At 36.5% G+C, this 23,857-nt stretch overlaps 2 protein-coding genes across 2 annotated transcripts; both read right to left on the bottom strand.

The window, feature by feature from the left end:
* Positions 1–9,009: 9,009 nt before the first annotated feature.
* On the bottom strand, positions 9,010–10,343 carry LOC121238812 (cyclin-dependent kinases regulatory subunit 1-like). Its single transcript, XM_041135847.1, has 4 exons — positions 10,196–10,343; positions 9,973–10,081; positions 9,729–9,789; positions 9,010–9,411 (listed from the first exon to the last, which is right to left on the bottom strand). The coding sequence occupies exons 2-4, from the start codon at positions 10,023–10,025 to the stop codon at positions 9,259–9,261; spliced, it is 267 nt and encodes an 88-aa protein (XP_040991781.1). The 5' UTR covers positions 10,026–10,081; positions 10,196–10,343; the 3' UTR covers positions 9,010–9,258.
* Positions 10,344–11,197: 854 nt separating this feature from the next.
* On the bottom strand, positions 11,198–18,525 carry LOC121238811. The gene is given in 20 exon segments (XM_041135845.1): positions 11,198–11,448; positions 11,533–11,673; positions 11,759–11,852; positions 11,937–11,993; positions 12,076–12,140; positions 12,635–12,883; positions 12,983–13,039; positions 13,149–13,203; positions 13,352–13,562; positions 14,336–14,502; positions 14,745–14,797; positions 14,878–14,937; positions 15,022–15,103; positions 15,224–15,316; positions 16,564–16,720; positions 16,823–17,027; positions 17,111–17,197; positions 17,306–17,937; positions 17,940–18,220; positions 18,314–18,525. Coding segments are annotated over 19 exon segments (2,802 nt in total). The 5' UTR covers positions 18,196–18,220; positions 18,314–18,525; the 3' UTR covers positions 11,198–11,367.
* Positions 18,526–23,857: the final 5,332 nt, after the last annotated feature.

Genomic DNA, 23,857 nt, shown 5'->3' with positions numbered 1-23,857 from the left:
GGTCCCTTGATAGTCGTTGTTTGTTTAAGGACAACGTATTGGAAATCTTTAGTTCTTATGTTAAGGATAGTTAAGTAATTTACCTATTATGTTTTATTAGGGTTTCTGACCGAGTCTCAGTTAGTAGGCCGGTTGTTATTATTATTAAGTGGGTCAGTTACTAGTGTAGTGGGTAGTGCCTTTGGGCCTTTGTAAACATGCGTAAGTGGTTTGTTATTTTTGTATCTATTTAATTCCTGGAAGGTGATCAATGAAAGCTACGACTTTCGCATCCCAAACATTTGTGAGAACTAGAGGCTTGTGGCACCTCGAATAGTCATATCAATTTACATTTTATTTTATCTAATTACAATATTCCTAACAGTCGTCTCAGACTCGCATTCCTGTGACATGGCGGAAGGCACTCATCAGGCCCAATTGTCGAAAGCAGTGGCGACACTAAAGGGAGAAACTCTGTACCTACAGGAAGAACAGGAGAGGCAAAAGAGCATGTTAGAAGCAGTGTTGCAACAGATCAATAATTTGGCATCTAGCTATGAGAAGTTAGCAATTATAGCTAGGATTAGCAGTTTGGTGAAGGGTCCTCAAATTTGCACACTAAGGTTAGTAATAATCCTTTAATGGAAATGGGGGGATAAAGGCGAGATCGTTTAGGTTGGATTTTCCTAAGCTTAATGGGTCAGAACCTATGGAGTGGGTTCTTAAAGCCCGACGATTTTTTTCCTACTACCATACACCTAATGACCAAAGGCTACAGATAGCGTTTTTCCACAAGGAAGGCAAGACCCTCTCTTGGTACTGCTGGCTTATGGATTCAAGCCCAGTTCACACTTGGGATAAGTTTGTAACAACCCTAAAGGTTAGATTTAGGCCCTCAGCTTATGAGGATCCAGTTGGAGCCTTTACAAAGTTAAGGCAAGCCAACACAGTGGAGGAGTATCAGTCTCAGTTTGAAGCATTATAAAAAAAAATCAATGGAATAACATAAGAGTTTCACATTAGCATATTCTTAAGTGGACTGCGGAATGATGATCTCAGAATTATTGTTACTATGTTTAAACCTTCTACACTTAATGCAATTTTTGGTTTAGCAAGATTACAGGAGGAAGAGGTGTTGTGCCATACCCAAGAATTCCTACCAAAAACCCAAACTCAAACCACCACTAGCCAAAGCCCCACACTTAAACTACCTATACCAACTCCAATGTTGAGACTTCCAGCACCACCAAACAGACAAGAATTGAGAACCACACTACCCGATCTGCCAAAAAAACCTACTCTACTCATTAGAAGAATCTCCCCCACTCAAATGCAAGAAAGAATAAAGAGAGGGCTATGTTATTGTTGTGATGAGAAGTTCCACCCGGGACACAGGCGCAATAGACCCAAGATTTTTATGTTAGAAGGAATGGGGGTTGAAGAAGAAGAAGAGTCCAAGGAAGTTGATGGAACCTTGGCTGTAATACAAACAGAGGAGTCAATAGGAGAAGAAATGGGAGAATTATTGGGTATTTCACTACATGTCATAGCAGGATCTCTAGCACCCAAAACCATGAGGCTACAAGGTGAATTCAATCATCAAAAGGTGTTGATTTAAATTGATACAGGTAGCCCTCATAGTTTTATTGATCCATATGTGGCAAAGAAGATCATGCTGTCAATGGTAGATAATCTACCATTGACAGTCAAAGTAGCAAATGGTGTCACCCTCCCTTGCCTTGGTTACTATACGAAAGTTCTTATTATTTTACAAGAGTTCCATTTTTTTAGCTATTCAGTATGTGTTAACACTTGGTGGATGTGAGGTGGTATTCGGTGTTGGTAGGCTAAAGTGCTTGGTCTCAATCTTGTGTAATTTCTCTGACTTAACCATGCAGTTTTTATCTTGGTGATGTTACTGTTAAGTTACAAGGAATACAACTACCCACCAAGAGTATCGAGGAAGGGGTCCACACAAACCAGCTTACAAAGGCTCGGCTAAAGGCGTATGGCTCCAAATTTTGGATGAGGCTAATTTGGATTCTCAGGTTGTTATTTTGCCTGCTGTAAAAAGTGTTGGAGAAATTCTAAGGGGTTTTTGTTGAACCTAAAGAATTACCCCTTCCTAGAAGTTTTGATCACAAAATACAGCTGCAGAAATGAGCCAAATCTACTTGTGTAAGGCCCTACAAGTATCCTAATTACCAAAAAGAGGAGATAGAAAAGTTGGTGGCGAAAATAAGAAGCAGTCAAAGTCCTTACTCATCACCAGTGTTACTAGTAAGGAAGGTGAATGACAACTAGCGCATGTGCGTGGATTACCGTGCTCTCAACAAATACATTGTCAAAGATAATTACCCAATCTCCAATATGAATGAATTAATTGATAAATTAGGTGGAGTAGTGATTTTTTCTAAACTTGATTTACGGTTGGGATACCACTAAATCAAGATGAACCCTGATGATATCCCTAAACTGCCTTTAGAACCCACGAGGGTCACTACGAGTTTTTGATAATGCCTTTTAGGCTTACCAACACTCCAACTTTCCAAGGATTGATTAATGAAGTTTTCAACCCTTATCTAAGAAAGTTTGTACTGGTTTTCTTTGATGACATCTTAGTTTACAGCAAGTCTTTACAATAGCATTTACGACACCTCACTATTGTGATGGAAATTTTACAGTCCCAAAAAACTTTTACAAAAGAATCAAAGTGTATTTTTGGTAGCAAGGAGATGGAGTACTTAAGACATCTAATTTCTAAAGAAGGAAACAAGGCCAACCCTCAGAAAATCACAGCAATGCAAAATTAGCCAGTTCCAAAGAGTCTCAAGGCCTTAAAAGGTTGTTTAGGCCTCACGGGGTACTATAGAAAGTTTGTTCAGGGGTATGGAGCTATCGTAGCCCCCCTTACATCTCTCTTGAACAAAAACTCTTTTGCCTGGACCGAGAAGGCACAAGCAGATTTTGACAAACTCAAGGAAGCTATGATGTGCCCTTCTATTCTAAGGTTACCTAACTTCTGTAAAATGTTTATTGTGGAGTGTGATGCATCAAGAGTTGTTCTATTGCAGGAAGGGCAGCCAATTACATACCTCAGTCAACCACTCAGGGGTAAGAATCTGAACCTATCAACTTATAAAAAAGAATTGCTGGCATTAGTTATGGTTACAAGGAAGTGGAGGCACTATTTATTGGGCCAAACTTTCAAAGTTCATACTGACTAGCAAGCTTTGTAATACCTGTTATAATAGAGAGTAAGGACTCCAGTCCAATTGAAATGAGTATCTAAGCTCTTAGGGTACGACTTTTCAATGGAATACAAATATGATAAAACCAACACTATAGTTGATGCCCTATCTAGATTACACACATCTGACCACCCAAATTCAACCACTACTCTCAATCAGCCCAACACCTTCCAAAACCATTCCCATAACTCCACTACATACCAAACCAAACATGCAACTTCAAGCAACCAGTATAGTGCAAGCATAGTGGATAGAAGAATTAATGAAAACTTACCCCCAAGACCGTTAACTGCAACAACTGATTCGCCATTACCATAAAAGGATCTTGGACCCAACTCTTTACCAAGTCTAAAATGAGTTGCTCTTCTACAAAGGGAGGCTACATCTCAGATCCACCCTTATAGCAGTAGATCTTGCAGCAGTACCATAGTAGTTCATTAGGGGCAACACAGGGGTGCATAAAACACAAGGTAGAAGTAAAAAGAGAGTTTTTCTAGCCTGGATTAAGAGGGTGATATCCGAGCCATTGTACGTGACTGTGATGTATGTCAGAGGCACAAGGTTGAAACCATCCATCTTGTAAGGTTGCTTCAATCTTTACCAATTCCTTCAAAAAACTAGATAGATATAAGCATGGATTTTATTGAAGGGTTACCACCCTTAGGTGAAAAATCTGTGATAATGGTGGTGGTGGACAGACTAAGCAAGTATGTCCATTTCATGACCATCACCCACCCATACAGAGCTTTGACTATGGCTAGGGTTTTATAGAGAATATTTTTAAATTACATGGCCTACCCCAAACCATAGTTAGTGATCGGGATCCAGTTTTAACTCATTTCTGGAAAGAATTATTCAGAATTTGTGGCACAAAAATCTTACTCAGCTCGGCTTATCATTCTCAAAAGGATGGTAAGACAAAAGCAATAAACAAGGTGCTTGAGTGTTACCTAAGGTGTTTTTCTACTGACAAGTTGAGGGATTAAGGGCATTGGTTATCCTTAACAGAGTATGCATTCCTCTACTTATATTTCATCGTATGAAGCAGTATATGGCTAACCATCCCCACGATTGTTGCCATACGAATCGGGAACCACCAAAGTATAGGCAGTAAATGAAGAGCTCAAGAGCCGTGACTTCATAGCCACCCTGATCCTAGAAAACCTGCTAGAAGCACAAGCCAAGATGAAGCTTGTCGCCGATATGAAACACATGAACCGAGAATATCAAGAAGGAGAGTGGATTTACCTTAGGCTATGCCCGTACCAACAGATGTCTATATCCATGCGCCGAAATCTCAAAATCACACCACGATATTATAGACCATTTCAAATCCTTCGAAAAATCAAGAAGGTTGCTTATGAACTTGCTTTGCCAGTTGAATCTCTAATCTATCCTACTTTTCATGTTTCATGCCTTAAGAGGAATTTAGGGAACAAAGTACAACCCTTGAACGAGCTGCCAATGGTAACACAGGAAGGAACCCTAGCCCCTGAATCTGAGAAGATACTTTAAAGGAGAATAATGCTAAAAGGAAATAAGGCTGGAGTAGAAATGTTGGTACATTGGAAAACATTGGTGGAGGAAGAGGCAACATGAGAAGGATCTATCTAACCTAAGGCGGTGCTACCCAGACCTTGTGGGCAGGGTCCATTAAGGTAAGGGTGTTCAACCGGACCGATTTTTTTTCGAATCCGATCTGAAACCCAGAAATTCGACTGTATCTCGGTTGTTAAAAAGATCCCAGATCCGGTTACGGATCTGGATATGTGACCCGGTTATCCGTAACCGGGTCCTTTAAAATGAAAAAAATCGCCCTTTTCTCGTCTCGTCTTCAGTCGAAATTCTCGAATCGCTTAGGGTTTGCTTTCTCATCTTCTCGAATCCGCCTTCTCTCTCGCTTAGGGTTTGCAGCTTTCTCGTCTTCTCCAAGCTTCGAAGTGCTTTGCGAATCTGGGAGAGACACGCAGAGGCTACCATCGAAGGCTCTCTCTCTCTAAGCTCTTAAGGTACCTTTCCTTATACTTAGGGATTTTTCTGATATTTTTCTCAGAAAAAGCTCAGATTTGTTTGGTTTAGATTATTTTTCCTTTGCTCTGTAAGCTTATTTCGATACCTTATTATTTTTTCTTTGCTCTGTATTTCACATGGGATTTAGTTTTAATCATTGTTTTATGTAATACTCTGTTTGTTTGGTTTATATTATTTTTCCTTTGCTCTGTTTTTTACATGGAATTTAGTTTTAATCACTTTTTTTTTTTTTTTTTTTTTTTACGCGGTGCCTGGACACCCAGTGTCAATGTGTTTTTCTTGAAAGCATGAAAATAAGGTTATATTAAAACAAACACTAGAACACTTAGTGGGAATGATGTCCTAGGTGTTGAAGTGGTCCAATTAAGGCCACCACCCTTCACTAGTGGTTTCATGCAGTTTAGGCTTAAATTAAAAAAAAAAAAAAAACTGTAGAAAGATTACCTGGATTAGTTTCTTGCAATTTAGGCAGATCTCGATTAGTACCCAAATGAAGCAGTGAAGTTGGATCTGTCAACAAATTTAAATTGTTTCTGGATGTTGATTTCATCATCTGGAAACTGATACCTAAAGTTGATTGCTTGTGAGATGGCCCAATGTTTTTCCATTTAGGTGGGCATCTGCGAGTATATATATGAACACCATGCTGATTACTCTCAACCAGCCACTTAAGTTCAATTCTTTGGATTGGATGTACTCAACTTCGCTTGAATTTGATCTGTTTAACAGAATTGAATACCATAACAAATGTTGTGCTTAATCTTACAAATATGGTAGTTGGTGTGTTTACATTTTCCATAGAGGTAATGATGTAATGTTTGAGTTTCTCTCTTATATTCTTTAGTACACTCTAAAAAGCTTTTGCTGCATTGAAACTCCAAGTAATGAAGAAGCTTTAAACACTGGTCAATTTACAACTGGGTATTTTCCTTCTCTAAGGAGATATTTTAATATGTAGTCGTACTCATTTAGCTGTTGTCTTGACTCAAATTGGGTTGCCGGTCACATGGTTGCAAATAGACACATAAGAGTTGAAAGAAAAGAAGGGGTTGGGAAGCTTTTTTAGTGTCACTAATAATTAACAAACTCTTTCCAATTGTGTCAAACCCATTAATTATACTAACCCATGCACAATAGGTTTTTTGGCTATCATGTTATATGGAAGATGTTGCCTTCATGAATGGTATTCAATTGGAAGAGAAGAAAGAAGGGAATCCTCATTCATCATTTGAGTGTCAGTCCACCATAACCTAGGTACTCGAGAATGTCAATTGTCTACATTTATAAATTCTGATCATGGCATCTCTGTTGTTGTTGAGTCTGGTTTTGTATACCAGAGCTGAAGGCTTTTAATGCAGGACAAACTCAAAAGTTTGGCATTTTGGAGCAGAAGCTGGTACCACCTTGCATGTTTTTCTAGTGTTATGATTTTCCATTTTTTATATATGTTCTAGATAGTGTCTTTGTGAGGTTTTGTTTCAAGTTTTATTCTCTTGTTATCTTTGACTTATTGTTTCAAATCATTATAGTTTTCATTTATTTGTTGTAATTGATGTTGTTGGCAGCTTATGGAGACTATGTCCAGTAGAAAATTTCCCAAAATGGCATCACCAGATCAAGGTGAACGAAATCAATGTTTCCCCCCAATTCCAGATTTAGGATGTGAAGACTGATGCATTTTAATCTTTGTAAATTTATGTTTTAGTTTAATTAGTTGTGATGTATTATTATTTCTTTTGTTCTTTGTAAATTTATGTTTTAGTTAATTAGTTGTTATGTATTATTATTTATTTTGTTTTTTATAAATTTATGTTTTGCATTGTGATGTAACAACAATATTATTTAATTTGCATTTTTATTTCTTTTGTTCTTTAATTTATTTATTTTTTATAAAAATCTTTTTAAAAGTGTTTAAATTATTATTATTTTTCAAATCTGGACAATTTAAGCATATCATAATTTTTTTAAAAAAATTACAAGTGCTACAAAAACTTTTGGCTTTAAGTTTTAAAGTCTTTTTTTTTTAAAATTAAAAATTAAAACTGAATTGATCCGAGTTATAACCGGATATATAACCTGGATTAAATCTGGTTATAACTCGGATCCAGATTAAATCTAGATATTCGGTTACAGATCCGGATTGAATCCGGTTATCTGTCCAGATTATATCCAGATTAATCCGAATAAATAACCAGTCAGATTTTAGCATCTGGATCCAGCTATGGCCGGATATCCAAATCCAAATCCGGTTGAACACCCCTACATTAAGGAGGGGTGTTGTTATGTGCTGAGCACTAATATGAAAGGGTCCCTTGATAGTTGTTGTTTGTCTGAGGATAACGTATTGGAAGTCTTTAGTTCAATTGTTATAGATAATAAAGTAATTTATCTGTTATGTTTTATAGGAAATCGAGTCTCAACTAGTGGGCCAGTTGTTATTATTATTATGTGCGTTAGTTACTAGTGCAGTGGGTAGTGCCTTTGGGCCTTTGTATACGTGCATAAGTAGTCTGAAAACGTGCGGTTTGTTATTCCCATATCTATTTAATTCCTACAAGGTAATCAATGAAAGCTATGACTTTTGCAACCCAAAAATTTGATAGAACTGGAGGCGTAGGTCTGTGGCAGCTCGAATAGCCATATCAATTTACATTTTATTTTATCTAATTAAAACATTCCTAACAAACACCTCCACAAGCCTGATCTATGGTTCCGAAATATGCTTGTCAAATGGATTCAAGGCTTTTTGCCTAGAGAATCCTGCATTTACACGAGAACCTTACATAAGCAAATTTATAAATTAATATGATTCGGTGTATAATATCATATATATTTTATATATAAAAAAAACTTTACAATCTAAATTACCACATATGACCACATTAATTTATAAATTAACTTTGTAATATTTCTCTATAGTCCAAGCATTTATCTTTTGCCTAGTATATCGACCTTCGATTTTGTACAAACAACCGGATGTGATAACTAGAGCTTTTTTTTTACCTCCTTTAAGAAAAGGCACAGTAACATTTACTTTAGCGGATTATGACGGATGATCATTATGGGCATCATGTTAATGCGATCAGCCTAAAAACAATTGTCTCTAGTTTCTAACCCACCAATTTTCTAATCATTACTAGAGACACCATATTTGGAATCTATCACAGCCTGTCTCATGTATAGATCATAGAACTGACGAAAACAAACACACAAATGTAATTGAGGCAGATGTAATTAATACATCAGAAGCTCCAAGAAAACTTACAGCAAACAGATCCTGGTAATTGCATACATAGCAAGCAATACCATGAAATACCAGCCATCCAAGACTCAATCCAACAAAGCAGAGTATATAATCAACAATAACAATGGCTAGTATTTCCTTCCAAATGTATGCTGCTTTTGTAGCATACATATATAGTGGGAAAATTTCCAACATAAAACTGCTCATTGATTTTTCCTCTTTTTTCTTAAAGAAAAAAATACCAACAATTTGACAGCAAATTAACATATAATCTAAATAAAAGCTCCGAAAATGTATTCAAGAAATAATGGACAACATTGATAAATCATCGAGTTTGTGGCATATAGTAGTCACGCTTACCATATTCAGCTAACATCAGTTGTTTTCCTTCACAGCTCCAAGAAAAAATAATAGGTAAACGACAACCAGAAGTATTAAGTTAGACAAATACAATCCTAATCTCGTGATCTCCAACAACAGAGATACCAGGACCCAGAAAGCAGATAAGGAACATTATCAGTCAAGATCTACCATTAAACAAAACCCACAACATAATAGTACACTAGAGCTAAACTAACATATATCTATGTAGCGGCAATGACAAGTATAAAATTCCCCAAACCGGAGAATTAACACAGATACAAAGCTTAGTTTAAACGTCGAAATGTATTTCTTAGGCAAACATAAACCATCTCCCTTAGTCATTCATTCATTTGACTTGAGAGATCAAAAGCAAACTGCGTGAAACGATAATCACTTAGCAAGCACGTTCTGCTGGGTCTGGTTCTCCTGCTGCTGCTGATAGTTGAGAGGCCTCCTGAAGAGCATGATGTGTGGCTCAGGGCGATGAATCGCATAGTGTACCCATCCACGGCTCTGCTGGACCCCAATTGCACGCCATTCATTCTTAAATAAAATGGTAGAAACAAAAAAAAAATTCAAATTAGTCAGAAATCCAATATATGTATACTAACGGTAGGATTACTAGAAATCATAATTCGATAGAAGAGTTCATGATTCGAAACATAGAGAAGACGTGCTAATGCAAAATGCTCAAAAGGCACCCTCTGAGATCACAGGGACAAAAACACAAACATTGATTTAGCGTTTTTCGGTGGAAGTCATGCGTATAGTTGATGATGTAGCAGTATGTCGCGGTTTCTAGCCAAAAAAGCAAAGGAACAACGGAAGATGGGAAAACTTCAGAAACCCTAGTTACTTACTTCAGAGAGGAGGCGATTCTTTGGCAGCAGTTTTGCCACTTCTGGTGGAAGCACAACATGCCTGTACGGACAATCGGAGACAAGATTTCACTAAATCTCATTAATTAAAAAAAAAAAATAATACAAATCAAATAAGTCCAAAGATCAATTAACAATCTGAAAAAAAAAAAAAAAAAAAAAGATAAATAAAGAGAAAAAGGAAGAAGAAAATACAAGAATTGGAAGAATTCATTAGAGAGGATACCGGTACTCGTAAGTGTCATCGAAGTACTTCTCCGAATACTGGATCTGACCCATTTCTTAGTCCTTTACACTTTGCCTACGAAACAACTCCTTCGCGACTCGATTGATCTGTCAAATAATCACACGAACTCGGCTATTAAAAAACAAACAACAAAGAGAATAAGAAGAGACTAAAACGAATTATAAAATCCCCATAAAAGAAATCGCATTTTAAAATTATTACCTTTGAGAGAGAAGACGAAAGGAATCACAGCAACTCCGAGCTAACTATATAATCATTAGACTGAGAAGAGGAGAGAATTTGGGGAAACAAATGAAAATGGGAACTTTATAAACGTAGAAAATAGGGATTAGGGAGCTTCGTTGGGGGTTGGGGCATAATGTAAATTTGCTTCCTTTTAAGGACGTTAGAGGCAATTTAATAATCGGAAATTTTTCACTTTTTATTTTTTTTATTTTTTTTTTGAGGTTTTTCTCTCTTTCCTTCCTTTTTTTTTTTTTTTTTTTTGTTTTTGAATTTCAAATTTTAAATCTTCCCGCTTCAGTGATCTTAAATCTCTTTAATTATTAATCATGTGACCAATGCAATTTGGCATTTGCTAATCCATATCTCGGTCCCTCATATGCTGCTCCATATGAACGTAACCTGTACTACCACCAGTAAACAACCGCCAATCAGGTGCATCGACGGCGGTTGGCAAGCCCGGGCAGTCATTAGAGGCCAATAGCTACTCTCATATTGGAAAGAGTTTTGCTACACAACTTCTATCACACTCCACACTTCACATTTTTTTAAATTTTTTAATATTTTTTTAAAAAAATTTTTTTGAGTTTATTCTTTTTAAATTATTTCAAATTTTCTATTCATTATTCATATAATAAATATTTGATAAAAGAAAAAAATAATAAAAATTAAAAAAAAATGTAGAGTGTGAGGAGGTTGTGATATTGGAGGCCAATAGCCACTCTCATATTGGAAATGCATAGCCTTGATATGTTTCTCCACTTTGGGTGGGGGGCTTCACCTCTCATTATAATTAGGGAAATAGTGACAGCCAAACTAGAGAAGTTGGGATAGAAAAATTGCCAAAATCAAGGATTGCGGCACACATTCCGAGTTCATATCTATTTAACATTTCAAATTTTAGAAGCTACTTGCAAAAACCCTGCTGCTCTAGCTTTCTACAAAAATCTCTCCTCTCTTTTCTGTGCTACAAAAAATAACATATATAGAATATGTATCAGCTTGTATGATGAGGTATGATGTCTACTTTCTGTGAATCTGTACACCAAAGGGCAAAAGCATCAAAATAGAGGCTCCTCCAATTTCACAAAAAGAAGAAGAAAAAAATTATACATCTTTTCCAGGCACTCCAAACACCAATGTACCAATATTTCAGGAAGCAAGTACTGGCTTCTGCAGCACTGATGTTCCTTGGAATATCACCATATGGTAATGTTTCCTGTAGTTGTTAAGCTGCAAGACAATAAAAGATATCCACATTAAAATCTTACAATTTTTGTGCCCCCCCAAAATAGAAAAATTTGAAAATGCACGGACCTCGTCTTGGGTTAATTTGTTAAAACCAAATTTATTTGTCCAGATTGATTCGGCTTCATCGGCCGCTGGTAGCACAAGGTTTCTCACATTTAAGGAGTCAAGGAGCCTCTCAATGCAAGAAAACAAGGACTGGAAGTACCCCTACAAGAACAACATTCAAGAAGTCAGAATAGGATCCACCATCCAATAAATAAGTAAAACGACCTCCAACTAGATCAAAAATTACCAGTCCTTGATAATCAGTATCTGTTGCTACTAGAGGAAGCTCTGCCACTTCCTGCCCAAATATCCGGAACATTCCAGCAGACACAACTGATTGGCTGGCATTATAAGAAACATTTATCAGAAAAATATATCAATGCTACAACATTATTTGGTAAAAGACAGGGACGTCTGATTTTTACTTTACTGTTAGTACTGCACAGTAGACTCCACCAAAATCTTGGCCACGGATATTCCTTCTGCAAAACCAATAGATACAAAATTCAACAAGGTGCTAAATAAGTACAACACAACGCAAGAAAGCAAGGTGGTACCCCGCACCCATAGAGCATTGATGGAATGAAGTCACGGCCTGAAGCAGCATCTACTATAGGATCAAAACATTCCTTAAGCACAAAATTGAAATGAGAAACCAGATTAGTTTTTAAATAACAATATTTCTATTCATGACAAAACATCACTGAATATCATAATCCACCAAGGCGGTTAAAAGCACACGAGGCATAACCAATGCGTCAAGAGACGTGCTAGCTTCATAAATATACCTCACAAAAGTAAAGTACACAAACTAATATAGCTGGAAGTGATTCGTTAGGTCTTTTTATAGTAAAAAGACCTTTACAATCTGATGTACTACAACAAGCCATATCAGCTTGTGAACTTACTTTGTGAGATATCTTTGTGATCCAAACATTTTCATACATCAATACTGTTTGACGTACATGCAATTAATGATGTGACCAAGTTTCTCATTGTCAAAACTGACTTCATATCACTTAATCTTCCAGTTGAGCACTATAATGAAAAATCACAATTTTTGTATTTGTATTTAGGACAGATAATCACAAGTATATTGCCATTGCAATTGAAAAGTACTCACATGAAAAATGGAAACAGCTTTTGAAAGCAACGGTCTAGTTTCACTAGAAGAGGCCAATTTCCAATTAAGAACCCTCCATCTTATACTAACGTCAGCGTCATTCTGTGAACCTTTCTCTTCATGCTTCTTCCTTATAACATTCAAAAGTGAGTCTGGAAGCTTATGTTCTCCATGAACCACCAAATTCTCCAAAGTAGAATGAATTCGTTTGCAATCTGTGCAACAGAACCACTTCCCTTTGGGCAATTCCTGGTGGACAAGTATGTCATCATTTGCACATCACAATTTAATAATAATAATTATGGTTGCAATAGAGCTGCAAAATATACTGGGAAAAGGAATTCCCACCTTAAGGTTTTCCATACTGTGATCCTTCAAACAGCCAACATGATATTCCTTTTCACACTGAGGGAACAGTGCACATAATTAGCTAGGTAGACAAACAGATAGAAATATGAAGCATATTTCAAAAGTAAAACTTGACGAGTCCAGATATTATCTGAATATAAACTACCTGGTCACAGATGATAACTGTGCGAGGGCCAAAACTTTTGCTGAAATCATGGCCTCTGAAAACATCGAGATAGAATAAAAAATATGTATTTGAAATGTGAAGTTGAAGTGCAAATTTAAAATCAGTAACAAAAATTAAACAAGAAATAAATAAAGTATTAAAAGTTCTAAAAAAACATAAAACGAGAATACTGAGTACTGAACCTGCATAATGCACATCCACCAAAGTCAACCTCTGGAGTTTTGACAATGCGAATGCATCGCTTGGTTATCTGTTCTATCGGATCAACTCCAGCAACCCTTCCAGCTGCTACAGCATTAGCATTGCACTCCACAGATTTTTCTGTTTGGAACAAATTCTGGCAATATCTACAGTACCAAGTACCACTAGGTATACGAGGAAGAGGAACACACTCTGCAATTGGCCAAAATAACTAAATCATGAATGCAAGTTGAGCAGCTTGGAGGAAGATGAACCACAAAATTATCCCAAATTGTGTGCGATGAACAGTGATAAATTTTTAGAACAAGAAAGATTGCCCATTCACAAGAACAGTTACATGAAACCGAGGACATAGAACCAGTACCTTTTCTTTTATTTCGTGGGTGCTATAATTCTCTTTATATATATATATGTATGTATGTATGTATAAGATAGTTTAACAAATGAGCAAAAAGGCACTGTCCAAGAATACAGGCCATTTACAATTAGATACATATAGTTAAAAGAGCAAAAGGATTAAGAAAGTCTTGAAAACTAAGCCGCAAGAACATATACATCCTGACTTCATATGATTAAATGTTCTAAAAAGGAACGTAGGTGCTATAATAATAATCCTAACTGTTCAACTAGTGTATGTTAAAAAAAAAGTCTTGACTATATTTGCAATTCAAAAATACACACATACCAACAATGTGTTTACTAATGCGTGTGTGCATAATATGCATGTATTTATTTGTAGATAGAGTATACAATACTCAATCTACTTCTTTCATTGAAATATCTCCTATAACCTAACATTTTATCTCTTTTTGTTTTTAACATATTACTACCTTGCTTCTTAAAATATTCCACAAAATAAACCTCAGGAATTTGGAACATAATAATTAAAAATCCCAAGTAAATGAATCTTCACCACCAGAGAAAACGTTCCAATAACACAACTTACATATAAAACAAAAACTCACCTATGTGAAAGGCGCGTGGGCATCCATCACAGCACAACAGATCCCCACCATCTTGACAGATGCTGCAGAGGTCATCATTTTCATTGGTAGAGATTTTCCGCCCTTTTGACAGGGATATGGATAATTCATGGAGAGACACCCCATTGGATGTGTAAATGTGAAGGTACCTGAAACACAAAACTATCCCAAGTCAAATGAAGGAAGCAGCAAATGAGGAAAACTAAGACAACTTGTTTCTAGACAATTTCCCAAATTCCTCCCAAAACTTTAGGTGGACCTGGAACACAGGTCTTGCCAACAGAATTACACCAATTGGCAAAAGAGTAAACAACTGGTTTTGGACATCCACTGGGAGCCAAGACCACATAATATGACCCCAACCACCCAAATGATTTGAACAAAAACTCACGGCTTACGACGCGAGGCCCAACCAGCATGAGCTTCAAACTGTGATGGGCTGACCTGCAAAGTAAGATTACATGAAATCAATCTCTAGCAGGGGCATTCAAACAGAACATTAACTCCAGCAGAAGCAAATTTACCTCAGAGTCACAGCAAGTGCAAAAGATCCCAAATCCTTTTTTGTAACCGACCAACAATTTCTGAACACAACATATCACTAATCAGAAATGGCAAATCCAATTTATCAAAACAAAAAAATGGTTCACTAATTTTATGACTGCAACCTGTCCACGAGAATAATATGCTACTTCGGTACCATCAGGCAGCACATCCTCCTCAAAAACCAACTTATGCAAGCGTAGATCCCTATTAAAGATGTCCGGCAGACAGTTGAAAGTTTAGATCTCTGATCAGAATCATTATGAAACAGCGAAGGACTCAACACCAGAATTGCACATTTAGATATAGCACCAGGAAGATACTTACTTTCTAGTTAATTTTCCCTGACTCTTATTTAGAGATGTGTTGCACTTCAAAACACTGTCAGATGGCTTTGGAACCAAAACTGGTTTTGGTGATCTGCAATAATCCAAAAAAACCAAAAGTTATCATTCATCTTATAAATCAATTTCACAAAGAAAATGTCTTTTTTATCAAGTAAATACTATTTTCTTATTTTTTTTGCACAACTATAATAAAGGATATATTATAATACTAAAACCCTTTATTGTAAGTAAACATTTTCGCCAAAGGATATCTTTTTATCATAACAAAAGGATACCTTATTGAAGAACGTAGAAAAATAAACAGTATTGAGTACATAATGTCGCCTAAATTTGCAATATAAAGATTAAAAGGTAAAGAAACTGTAGGCCTTTAGGGTGCCTAGAAAAGTCAAGCAATCACACAAACATTGTAGAAACATAGACTTTAGTGTGTTCTGGTTAAGCTCAACACCATTCAAAGTCCTATCTTACAAGGGTGACATGTGAGGCATCTATTTCTCCTTAACCAGATCTGTTTTCTCTCCTAAAGGTTTTAGTCCAAAAGACTGTTAAACTTCTCCTAGGCAACCGCAACCATAATTCCATTTTAAACACATCTAATTTTTTAGCACAAAAATTTTTTGAATAATTTAATGAAACTAACATACAAAACCAAAATATGTATTTTAAGGTACATATCAGATGAATAGTTACTAAAAATAGTTCAATCACAAGCCACTTCCCAAAAATGAAACCCACGAATTTTGGGCGTGACACCAATCTGTTGGGCAGCAATACTATAACAGAACACTGAGATCAAAACCACAATCATACAACTAGCAACAGCACAGCAAAGCTTTGCCTAGAAGTTGCCCAGTAGTTTCGTGCTCACTTTTGGAGCTCCCCCAAAAATTTGTGTACACTAGCCAACTACAAGGGTTTGCCTATTTCTTTTCCAATGGTTGCTAAAGAACAATGATAACAAAGGAAAGTTCATAATTAACATGTTTATTTGAGAGAGAAACAATTCATACACCTTTCCCCAATATTATTAAACATGGAAACCCCAATGCAACTAAATCCAACATATCTCATCACAACGATACAACTAAAACACTTGGACCAAAGCCAGGGGCCAAAACTATACTTGTAATTTCAAAATGCAAGTAGCATCATTTCATGCAGCTGTCTACCAATAGTAGAATAACATAATGAACTCTAAAGAACTAAATCAAACAAGCTTGTACCATATTATTAACAAAAACTGCCCCTCAACGACAGATAGATCACCCAGATGACATGAAACAGATATGCACATCAGAAGGAAAGAAACTAGCATACCGATCAGCTTTCCACTTCGAAAGAAGTTCGTTACGTCTTTGCCCACCCGAGTGGATAGCATCAGCTGTTTGAGCAGGGATAGGTCGAGACTCTTTGAGCCACAGACATGTTTTACACAGCAGCATTGAATTCCCACTATCAGCTTTGCGAAAAGGCCCTTCAATTTGTTAAACAGCCAAATCGTAAAATCATCAGAAAAACATATACATACGCCCATGAACGTATCATCATAACATAACGAATTTGATGCAGAAGAAACCTCTGCAATGCAGACAGATGGCAGATTTCTTTAGAGAGGAACAACCAATAACACTTCGAACAAACTCGTCCATCGAGTCCATAGAAGAATTTACGCATGCGTTCATCACATCACGGAGAGTGTTACCATTCTCCAAGTGAATATATTCGGGTGGACGTTTATTTGCACTGCCGGCATGCAGCTCAAACAAGGAGGGTGTAACAACCTACATTCAACATAAAACACACTTATTCACAGGAACACTAATGGTTCCTTTACCATTATTTTCAAATAACAATGTATACTCACTTCAATTCCTTTGCATCCTTCACAGTAACACAATATCCCAGAACTTTTAATCACACCTCGCAGCCCGGCTTCTCCAGATAATCTAGCCTACAAGACAAAGTCACATAACCAATACACATCATGCGTATAAAATACCACACGTTTCGGACATTGCTAAGGAAAGTGGTACCAACAAGAAATATTAGAATTACATACCTTGGCACCCCGAATGTACGTCACCGGCATTCCCTCCAGAATACCTGTTTCAAGCAAATCTTTCAACTTGTACGGAAACTTCTTCTGCTTGAACAATTTCATCATCTCAATTGACGGAGGCGGAGTAGTAATTGGCGTGATACCAACTCTTTCATGAGAGTTTGTACACACCTTCTTATCACTGTCTTCCACACCTTTCTTCACCGCATATTTCTCCTCGGCCCTCGGCTTCAATGCCGACCGCGTAAACCGCCTTAGCGGCTTCTCCACGGCTATAGACCCCGCCTTATGATCTTCATTTATCAATATGGCTTCATTCCTCTTGTCCTTTCCCGAATCCTCCTTCGCTTTATCAATTCCCGTTTCGCTCGTCTTCTCTTGATTCTCATTCCGCTCCTTTTCACGCATCAATTCAGCAGCACATGTATCATGCTTTAATTCTTCCTCTTCCTTCCCCGAACATGCGGCCATTTCCACCACTCCACTTCTCAATTCCTCTTCAGGAACGGGCAACGAAGTGTCGTCCTTGGACCCCCTCTCGGCAACCGATTCCGATTCACCCACGAGACTCTTTGGCTCGTCGTCGCTCACGAGGTCCACCACGTCACTCTTGGCCTCCTCTTCGCTCATCGAACCCCCAGATCTTCCGAATCCTTGGCCTTCTTCATATCACTTGAGGCGTCGTTCTTGGCCTCCTTGGGTTCCGACCTCTTGAGTTTCTTCCTGGTATAGGTCTGCAAAACTTCATTCCGGGTCTTCCTGGACCGGGTCCGACCCAGAGACCCACAGATCTCAGATTGTGCCTTCAAAGCGAAGGCAAACTCGCGCTTGTGACCCGCCCGGACCCGAGAGAGCAGCACAAACTCTTCAGAATCCGTACCGTTCGCCATGAGCCCACACGGATCGATTCAAACCCTGAAAATATTCGATTTGAAAAACTCAATAACACAAAGAATAAGAAAGACACATGGAATACGGATTCGAAAAGGCATGAATTAAAGAACAGACCTGGAGGGATTTGGATGTTCGTGAGAGAGAGATGGAGAGAGAAATAGAGAGAGAGAGGGGAAAACCTTTTAGGGTTGCCGAGAAAGAAACAGAGAAGATTGGTTGGGGGAAGGAATAGGAAGAGACAGTGTACACACGTCGGTTTCCTTGGTGAAGAAGGCTCGGGAGTCGAGAGAGACGGAGCACACCTATAACTCTCGTAATGACTAAAGTAGCCCTGAGGAACGACATCTTTGTCTTCTGTGTGTTCCGACTGGAGGTCCTATATCCTGTATTTACCATTAACTATCTTTCCATTAAAAAAAAAACTATTACCTATGTTTCCATTAAAAAAAAAAAATCTATTAATTACGTTTCCCCAAAAAAATAAACTTTCTATTTTACGAAGGGAAATGCTATTATTTTCTTAATTTATATAGCTCATTTTGTCACTTTTTCGTAATGTAATATCACGTGAATTATTAAAAAAATTAAAAAATCTAAAACTAATAGAGAAAATCTATAATTTTAGTCTTGATTTTTTTGTATTTCTTGGTACAATTTTGTTTTTACCATATATTTTTAAAAATTTTTAAATAAGCCACATGATATTACATTAAAGTGTAGTATAAATTAAAGAGTATAGTAGCATTACTCTTTTATATATGTGTAAATATAAATATAAATATGATATTTTTATAGAAGAAAATACAAATAAGATTTTATTATACTAATTACGTGCTCCAATCCACCCCATCCTTGTTCGACTTTATCTATTCAACAAGAATAATTCTATTTGAATGTGTATAACACATATAATTTATATAGTATAATTTGATTTGAAATATAAAGTTTTAAAATTTAAATCTGATGAATCAAATTTTGCAATGTAGATAGTGTATGATGTAAAAACTTTCAAATAGTACTAACCACTAAACAGTCGAGCCGATTAGGAAGCCATTTTCCGATCCCATTAAAACCTTAAATCCTAAATTGGATTTGGGTTTCAAAATTGAAATCAATTCCAATTCCACAATAAATGTTGGGAATAACTGTAGATCTAAGATTAACTCGAAGTATAGTAGCGGAAATAAACAAAAGAAATTGATGACAATCACACAGAAAGAACACTAAGATTTAAGTAGTTCGACTCAAAGTGAGTCTACGTCCACTGGTGGGGTCGGTATCAGAGATTTCACTATCAACAAAGATGGAGTACAGATGAATACAACAAAACTTCACAAGAAAGTTATCTCTCAAACTCACTCTAAACTTCTCTCTCAAGAAAACACTAAAAACTAGATAAAAAGTGATTTATGAAGTCTTATGAAAGTGGAGGCGCCGTTTGGTATTTATAGGAAAAGTGAGAATTCACTTCTGTGAACATTGGCTCGAGCGAACGTCGAGCGAGTGTTGAGCAAGCGTAGGTTTTGCACACTTCGCTCAAGCCAACATACGAGCGATGCTTGAGCGAAGCTCTCTGTCTGAATTCGCTCGAGCTGAGTGTCGAGCGAATGTCGAGCGAAGCTCTCTGTCTTCATATCGCTCGAGCTGAATGTCGAGCGATGCTTGAGCGAAGCTCCCTGTCTGACTTCGCTCCAGCTGAGTGAACCTCCGCTCGAGCGAACCTACGACACATGCACTGTTCAATCTGAATTCAAGCCACTTCTTAACAATAAATATAGCCTTCATGATCAACAAAATTTCAATTCCAACTTCAAACTTACAAATAAATTTCAAATTCAACGGACTCACTCCATTCTTACCCCTTGTGCAATAGTGTGAGTAGAGAAAGCCTATAACTTTAACTTGTGCCGAGAAAGCCTGCAATTCATAGTGATAGGAGAGATTGTGCATTGGATGAAGAGACGGAGAGTTGGGTTGGGCGAAGTGGAGAAATGAGGGAAAAAAAAAAAAAGGTTTACAAACAGGGAGAGAGAGACCAAGAAAAAAGAATATTACATGGAGGGTGAGAGAGCGAACAGAGAAAGGAATATAGAGATACTACTAGAGAAACAAAGCAAACGGGGTACTTGAATTGAGTTGAGATAGTTTGTGAATAGTAATTAAATATTTGAGTTGAGATGCGATAAAATTTGTTTGAGTTAAAATGTTTTATAGGATTTTAAAATATGAAAGAAAAAAAGTTGAATAAAAATATTATAAGTTAAAATATTATTAGAATATAAATTTTATTTTGGGATTTGAAAAAAGTTGAATTGTTTTTTGTATTTTGTTTAAAAGTTTGGTAAAGTTGTAATAATTAAGTAATAATTAGATGAAGAAGTTAAATATTTGAAATTGAAAAGCGTTTGTGTTTATAGTGTTTGAATATTAAGATAAAATAAAGTGAGATAAAAGTATCTCTCTATCCAAACCAGACCCAAATGAGTCTACAACAGTAACAAGAAGCATTGGTGGCACGATATCGTGGTTGAAGAATACGGGCTGCGTGGCAAAGGATGATGTGGAGAGATACTGAAGAATTGAGACATAATAAGTTTTTATATTTGTTTTAGGTTAGATCTAACTTTTTTAAATAGACATATGTAAGGAAGAGAACTTAGACCAAGGATCTTCTCTCCTTTCGAAACCCTATCTCTCATTAAAAAAAAATCTCTAGATCTGATTTTCGCTGGAGGATGAGGTCTCGACTTCTTCCTCCTTCTCCCTTTCCTTCCCTCATTTATCCTTTCTCATTTATCCTCATTCTTATCTCTTTTTTTCCCTCATTTCTTAGTTTATTTTCTTCATTCAAGACCGAAAAAGCCAGATTTACAGTTTTCCAGCAACTCTCAAAAGAAATGCACAGCATAAGAAGACTCTCAAGTCACAAATCGTTTGGAGAATAGTGGAAGTTTTGCAGAAATCACTGCGTGTGGTCCTCACGCGCCATCCATTCCAGCAGCTCTTCTAGCCACACGCGCCGGATCATCGGAATCACCACTTCCAAATCTTTCAGATCTAACTTTTGTGGCTAAAAAGAGACAAGTTTGTTGGCTTCACACGCCGTCAAAGTCTACCGAAATTTGTCCAAACTGTAATCATCATTTTTCTTTCTTGTTTTCTTTATTGTATAGTAAAAATAAAAAAAGAATTCGTCTCTTAGACGATTGTGTCCGTAAAGGTTGAGTTCTCCCTTTCTATAAAGAATGAGGTTGAGTCTCTATTTAGACAGAGTGTTGTCTCTTAAACATTTATCTATAGAGAGTATCAACACCAATGAAGTCCAGATCATTCCAATAATATACTGGTAGAGCTCCAAATGGTTGATATGGGGATATCTTCACATGTATCTAATCATTAATGTAAGTTTCTCTTGATGAATGAATGATGACGACATTTTCCTACCAAAAAAAAAAAAAAGTCATGTAACAACTCCTTCTTAGAGATTTTTTTTTTGAATAAATTCTTAGAGATTGAATGAGTTGCTACATTTCATAGTTTTATATATAAATAATATAAAATCTAACATTTAATAACAATGACTATCATTTTTCATATAACTTTCAAACTTGAAAATAAGATATCTTTCAAAATGTAAAAATTATCCTATTAGTTACACATTAAAGCAACAGCTATTTACGCTGTATAAATTCCCATCCCATTTACGAAACTTTATTTTTCTAAATACATGACAAGATCCGTCATATTTATCAAAAATAAATTCACAAAATACATCACAGCTAAAACTCTATCACAAGACTTACCTGAGGCTACCAAATCTCTCCTTCCTAAGTAGTGTCCCGCTCTACAAAGTACAACTTCATTTTCGTCATTACTACGTTTAAGATATTAAACATATAAGCAGCTATACCATACTATTAAAATATTATACATCAGTTATTTGATTTCTTTCGAAAAACCATAGAACTCCAAAACATTTCAATCAAACATCATTAAATCAATTTCCATTTTTCATAGGTCAGAATACACTATTATGCCTCATGTGTTAGGGTTAGCAATATTTTAGACCCGATTCCGCCCATGGCAGCAAGTTGGAAATCCATCAGTTAGGATGGCGCCACAGGATGCACTACCAATTTAACTGGTCCGACATTACAATCTGACCCTCTCTTTGATACCATCATCATTCAGCAATTAGCCATTACGTGTTTTCATACATAAAAATTTTATTTCATTTTCATTTTCATTTTCATTTCATAAACATTTTCATTATTATTTTTAGTCGGCCAATGAAATATGCATTTTCTTTGATCAAAAGTATGCAATTCATGTCATAACTTTGCATTAGGAAAGTTACTAATTTTTTTTAAGAAAAACATGTACATGATAAATTGCCTGATCTCGACCTTGAATATGAATTTTTTACATCATACTTATATGCACATTTATAATGAATAGGATGTCCAATATAGGCTATCAAGAAACTCTTACACATTATTTTCAACAACAAAAAAAGGCTTACACATTATATATATTTACTACTTTTTCTAACTATACCAAGTCTCCATCCATGGATTGAAAACAAATAAAACCTAAATAATTGATTAGAATGAATTGACTAAAAGAAATGAGTACCTACCGGGTATGGAGGGTTTTAGGCGCCTAATTTAGTCTTCAATGCTGGAAATGGATGAAGAGCAGCAACAATTAGTCAAATTAAGTTTGTCCATGATTAGGAAGCAAAGAAAAAAAGAAAAAACTCAATTATGGTTGTACAAGGATGGCTAAAATTTTAAAAGTGAATTGATATGAATGAACAAAGATCAGCCCAGTAACATGAAGTATAAGTGTTCATAATAATAAACATTTGAATCATAAGAGAAGATCTAAGTAACATGCATTCTACGATAAGATACCTGATAAATAATTGATACATGACTTTAGAATATATAAAGTTAGAAGATAACCTTGCAGATCCTTTGATGAAAGGGCTCGCAAAGTCAAAGGTTATATGTACATGTACAAGAGGGATGAGACTGAAGCTCATTAATTAGGTCACCGGTAGTGGAAACCTAACCTTTATGACTAGAAATTCCAAAAAGAATGTTCAATGGGAAGAAAACAACCATTTGAGTGACTGGATAACACTAATAAAATATTTTATCGTGGGGCGGACAAAAACCGCCAGTAGACCATGTAGTAGCCGCTAGCAGGTCAACGGGCCTCGCGGCGAGCTGTCGCGAGGCTCCTAGCTTCACTACAACGTGCACTCGTTGTGCACTGTGCTCACCCTCTCTATTTATGCATGTGTACAGTGTATTTTTGTGCACAATATTTATACGGTGCACTTAAGTGTATAATATACTTAAAGTACACAGGCCAGTGGGCACGTACAACTCAAGTGGCCTGGAATTTTGGGTTCCTGGCCCTATACACTGCGTGCATGGAAAGCACTTAAGTGCAAATAACTTAACCGCTTGGGTGAGGAAACGCTTACTCGCACATTCTTTGCATAAGTGTTTTTCACAAAAATAAAAGCTGAAAGGTTGAGAACAATTATCTGGGAGAATTTCTCTATGCTCCTTCGGAGATTATTTAGTGCGCCGAAAAATCGTCCTTCTACTGCTTTCGATGTAGAAAGTAACTCAAATCCAACAG

This window comes from Juglans microcarpa x Juglans regia, chromosome 7D (genome assembly GCF_004785595.1).
Source record: "Juglans microcarpa x Juglans regia isolate MS1-56 chromosome 7D, Jm3101_v1.0, whole genome shotgun sequence".
Classification (NCBI taxonomy): domain Eukaryota; kingdom Viridiplantae; phylum Streptophyta; class Magnoliopsida; order Fagales; family Juglandaceae; genus Juglans; species Juglans microcarpa x Juglans regia.
The sequence above is the reverse complement of the archived record's forward strand: the minus strand, read 5'-3'. Positions and strand labels throughout refer to the sequence as shown.

What these genes read in the sequence shown, in the direction of transcription:
- LOC121238812 (XM_041135847.1), bottom strand. Translation starts at nt 10,025, where the DNA reads ATGGGTCAGATCCAGTATTCGGAGAAGTACTTCGATGACACTTACGAG. An exon ending in GATGACACTTACGAGTACCG is followed by an intron (nt 9,790 to 9,972) that starts GTATCCTCTCTA and finishes TTGTCCGTACAG; the next exon opens with GCATGTTGTGCTTCCACCAG. An exon ending in AGAATCGCCTCCTCTCTGAA is followed by an intron (nt 9,412 to 9,728) that starts GTAAGTAACTAG and finishes ATTTTATTTAAG; the next exon opens with AATGAATGGCGTGCAATTGG.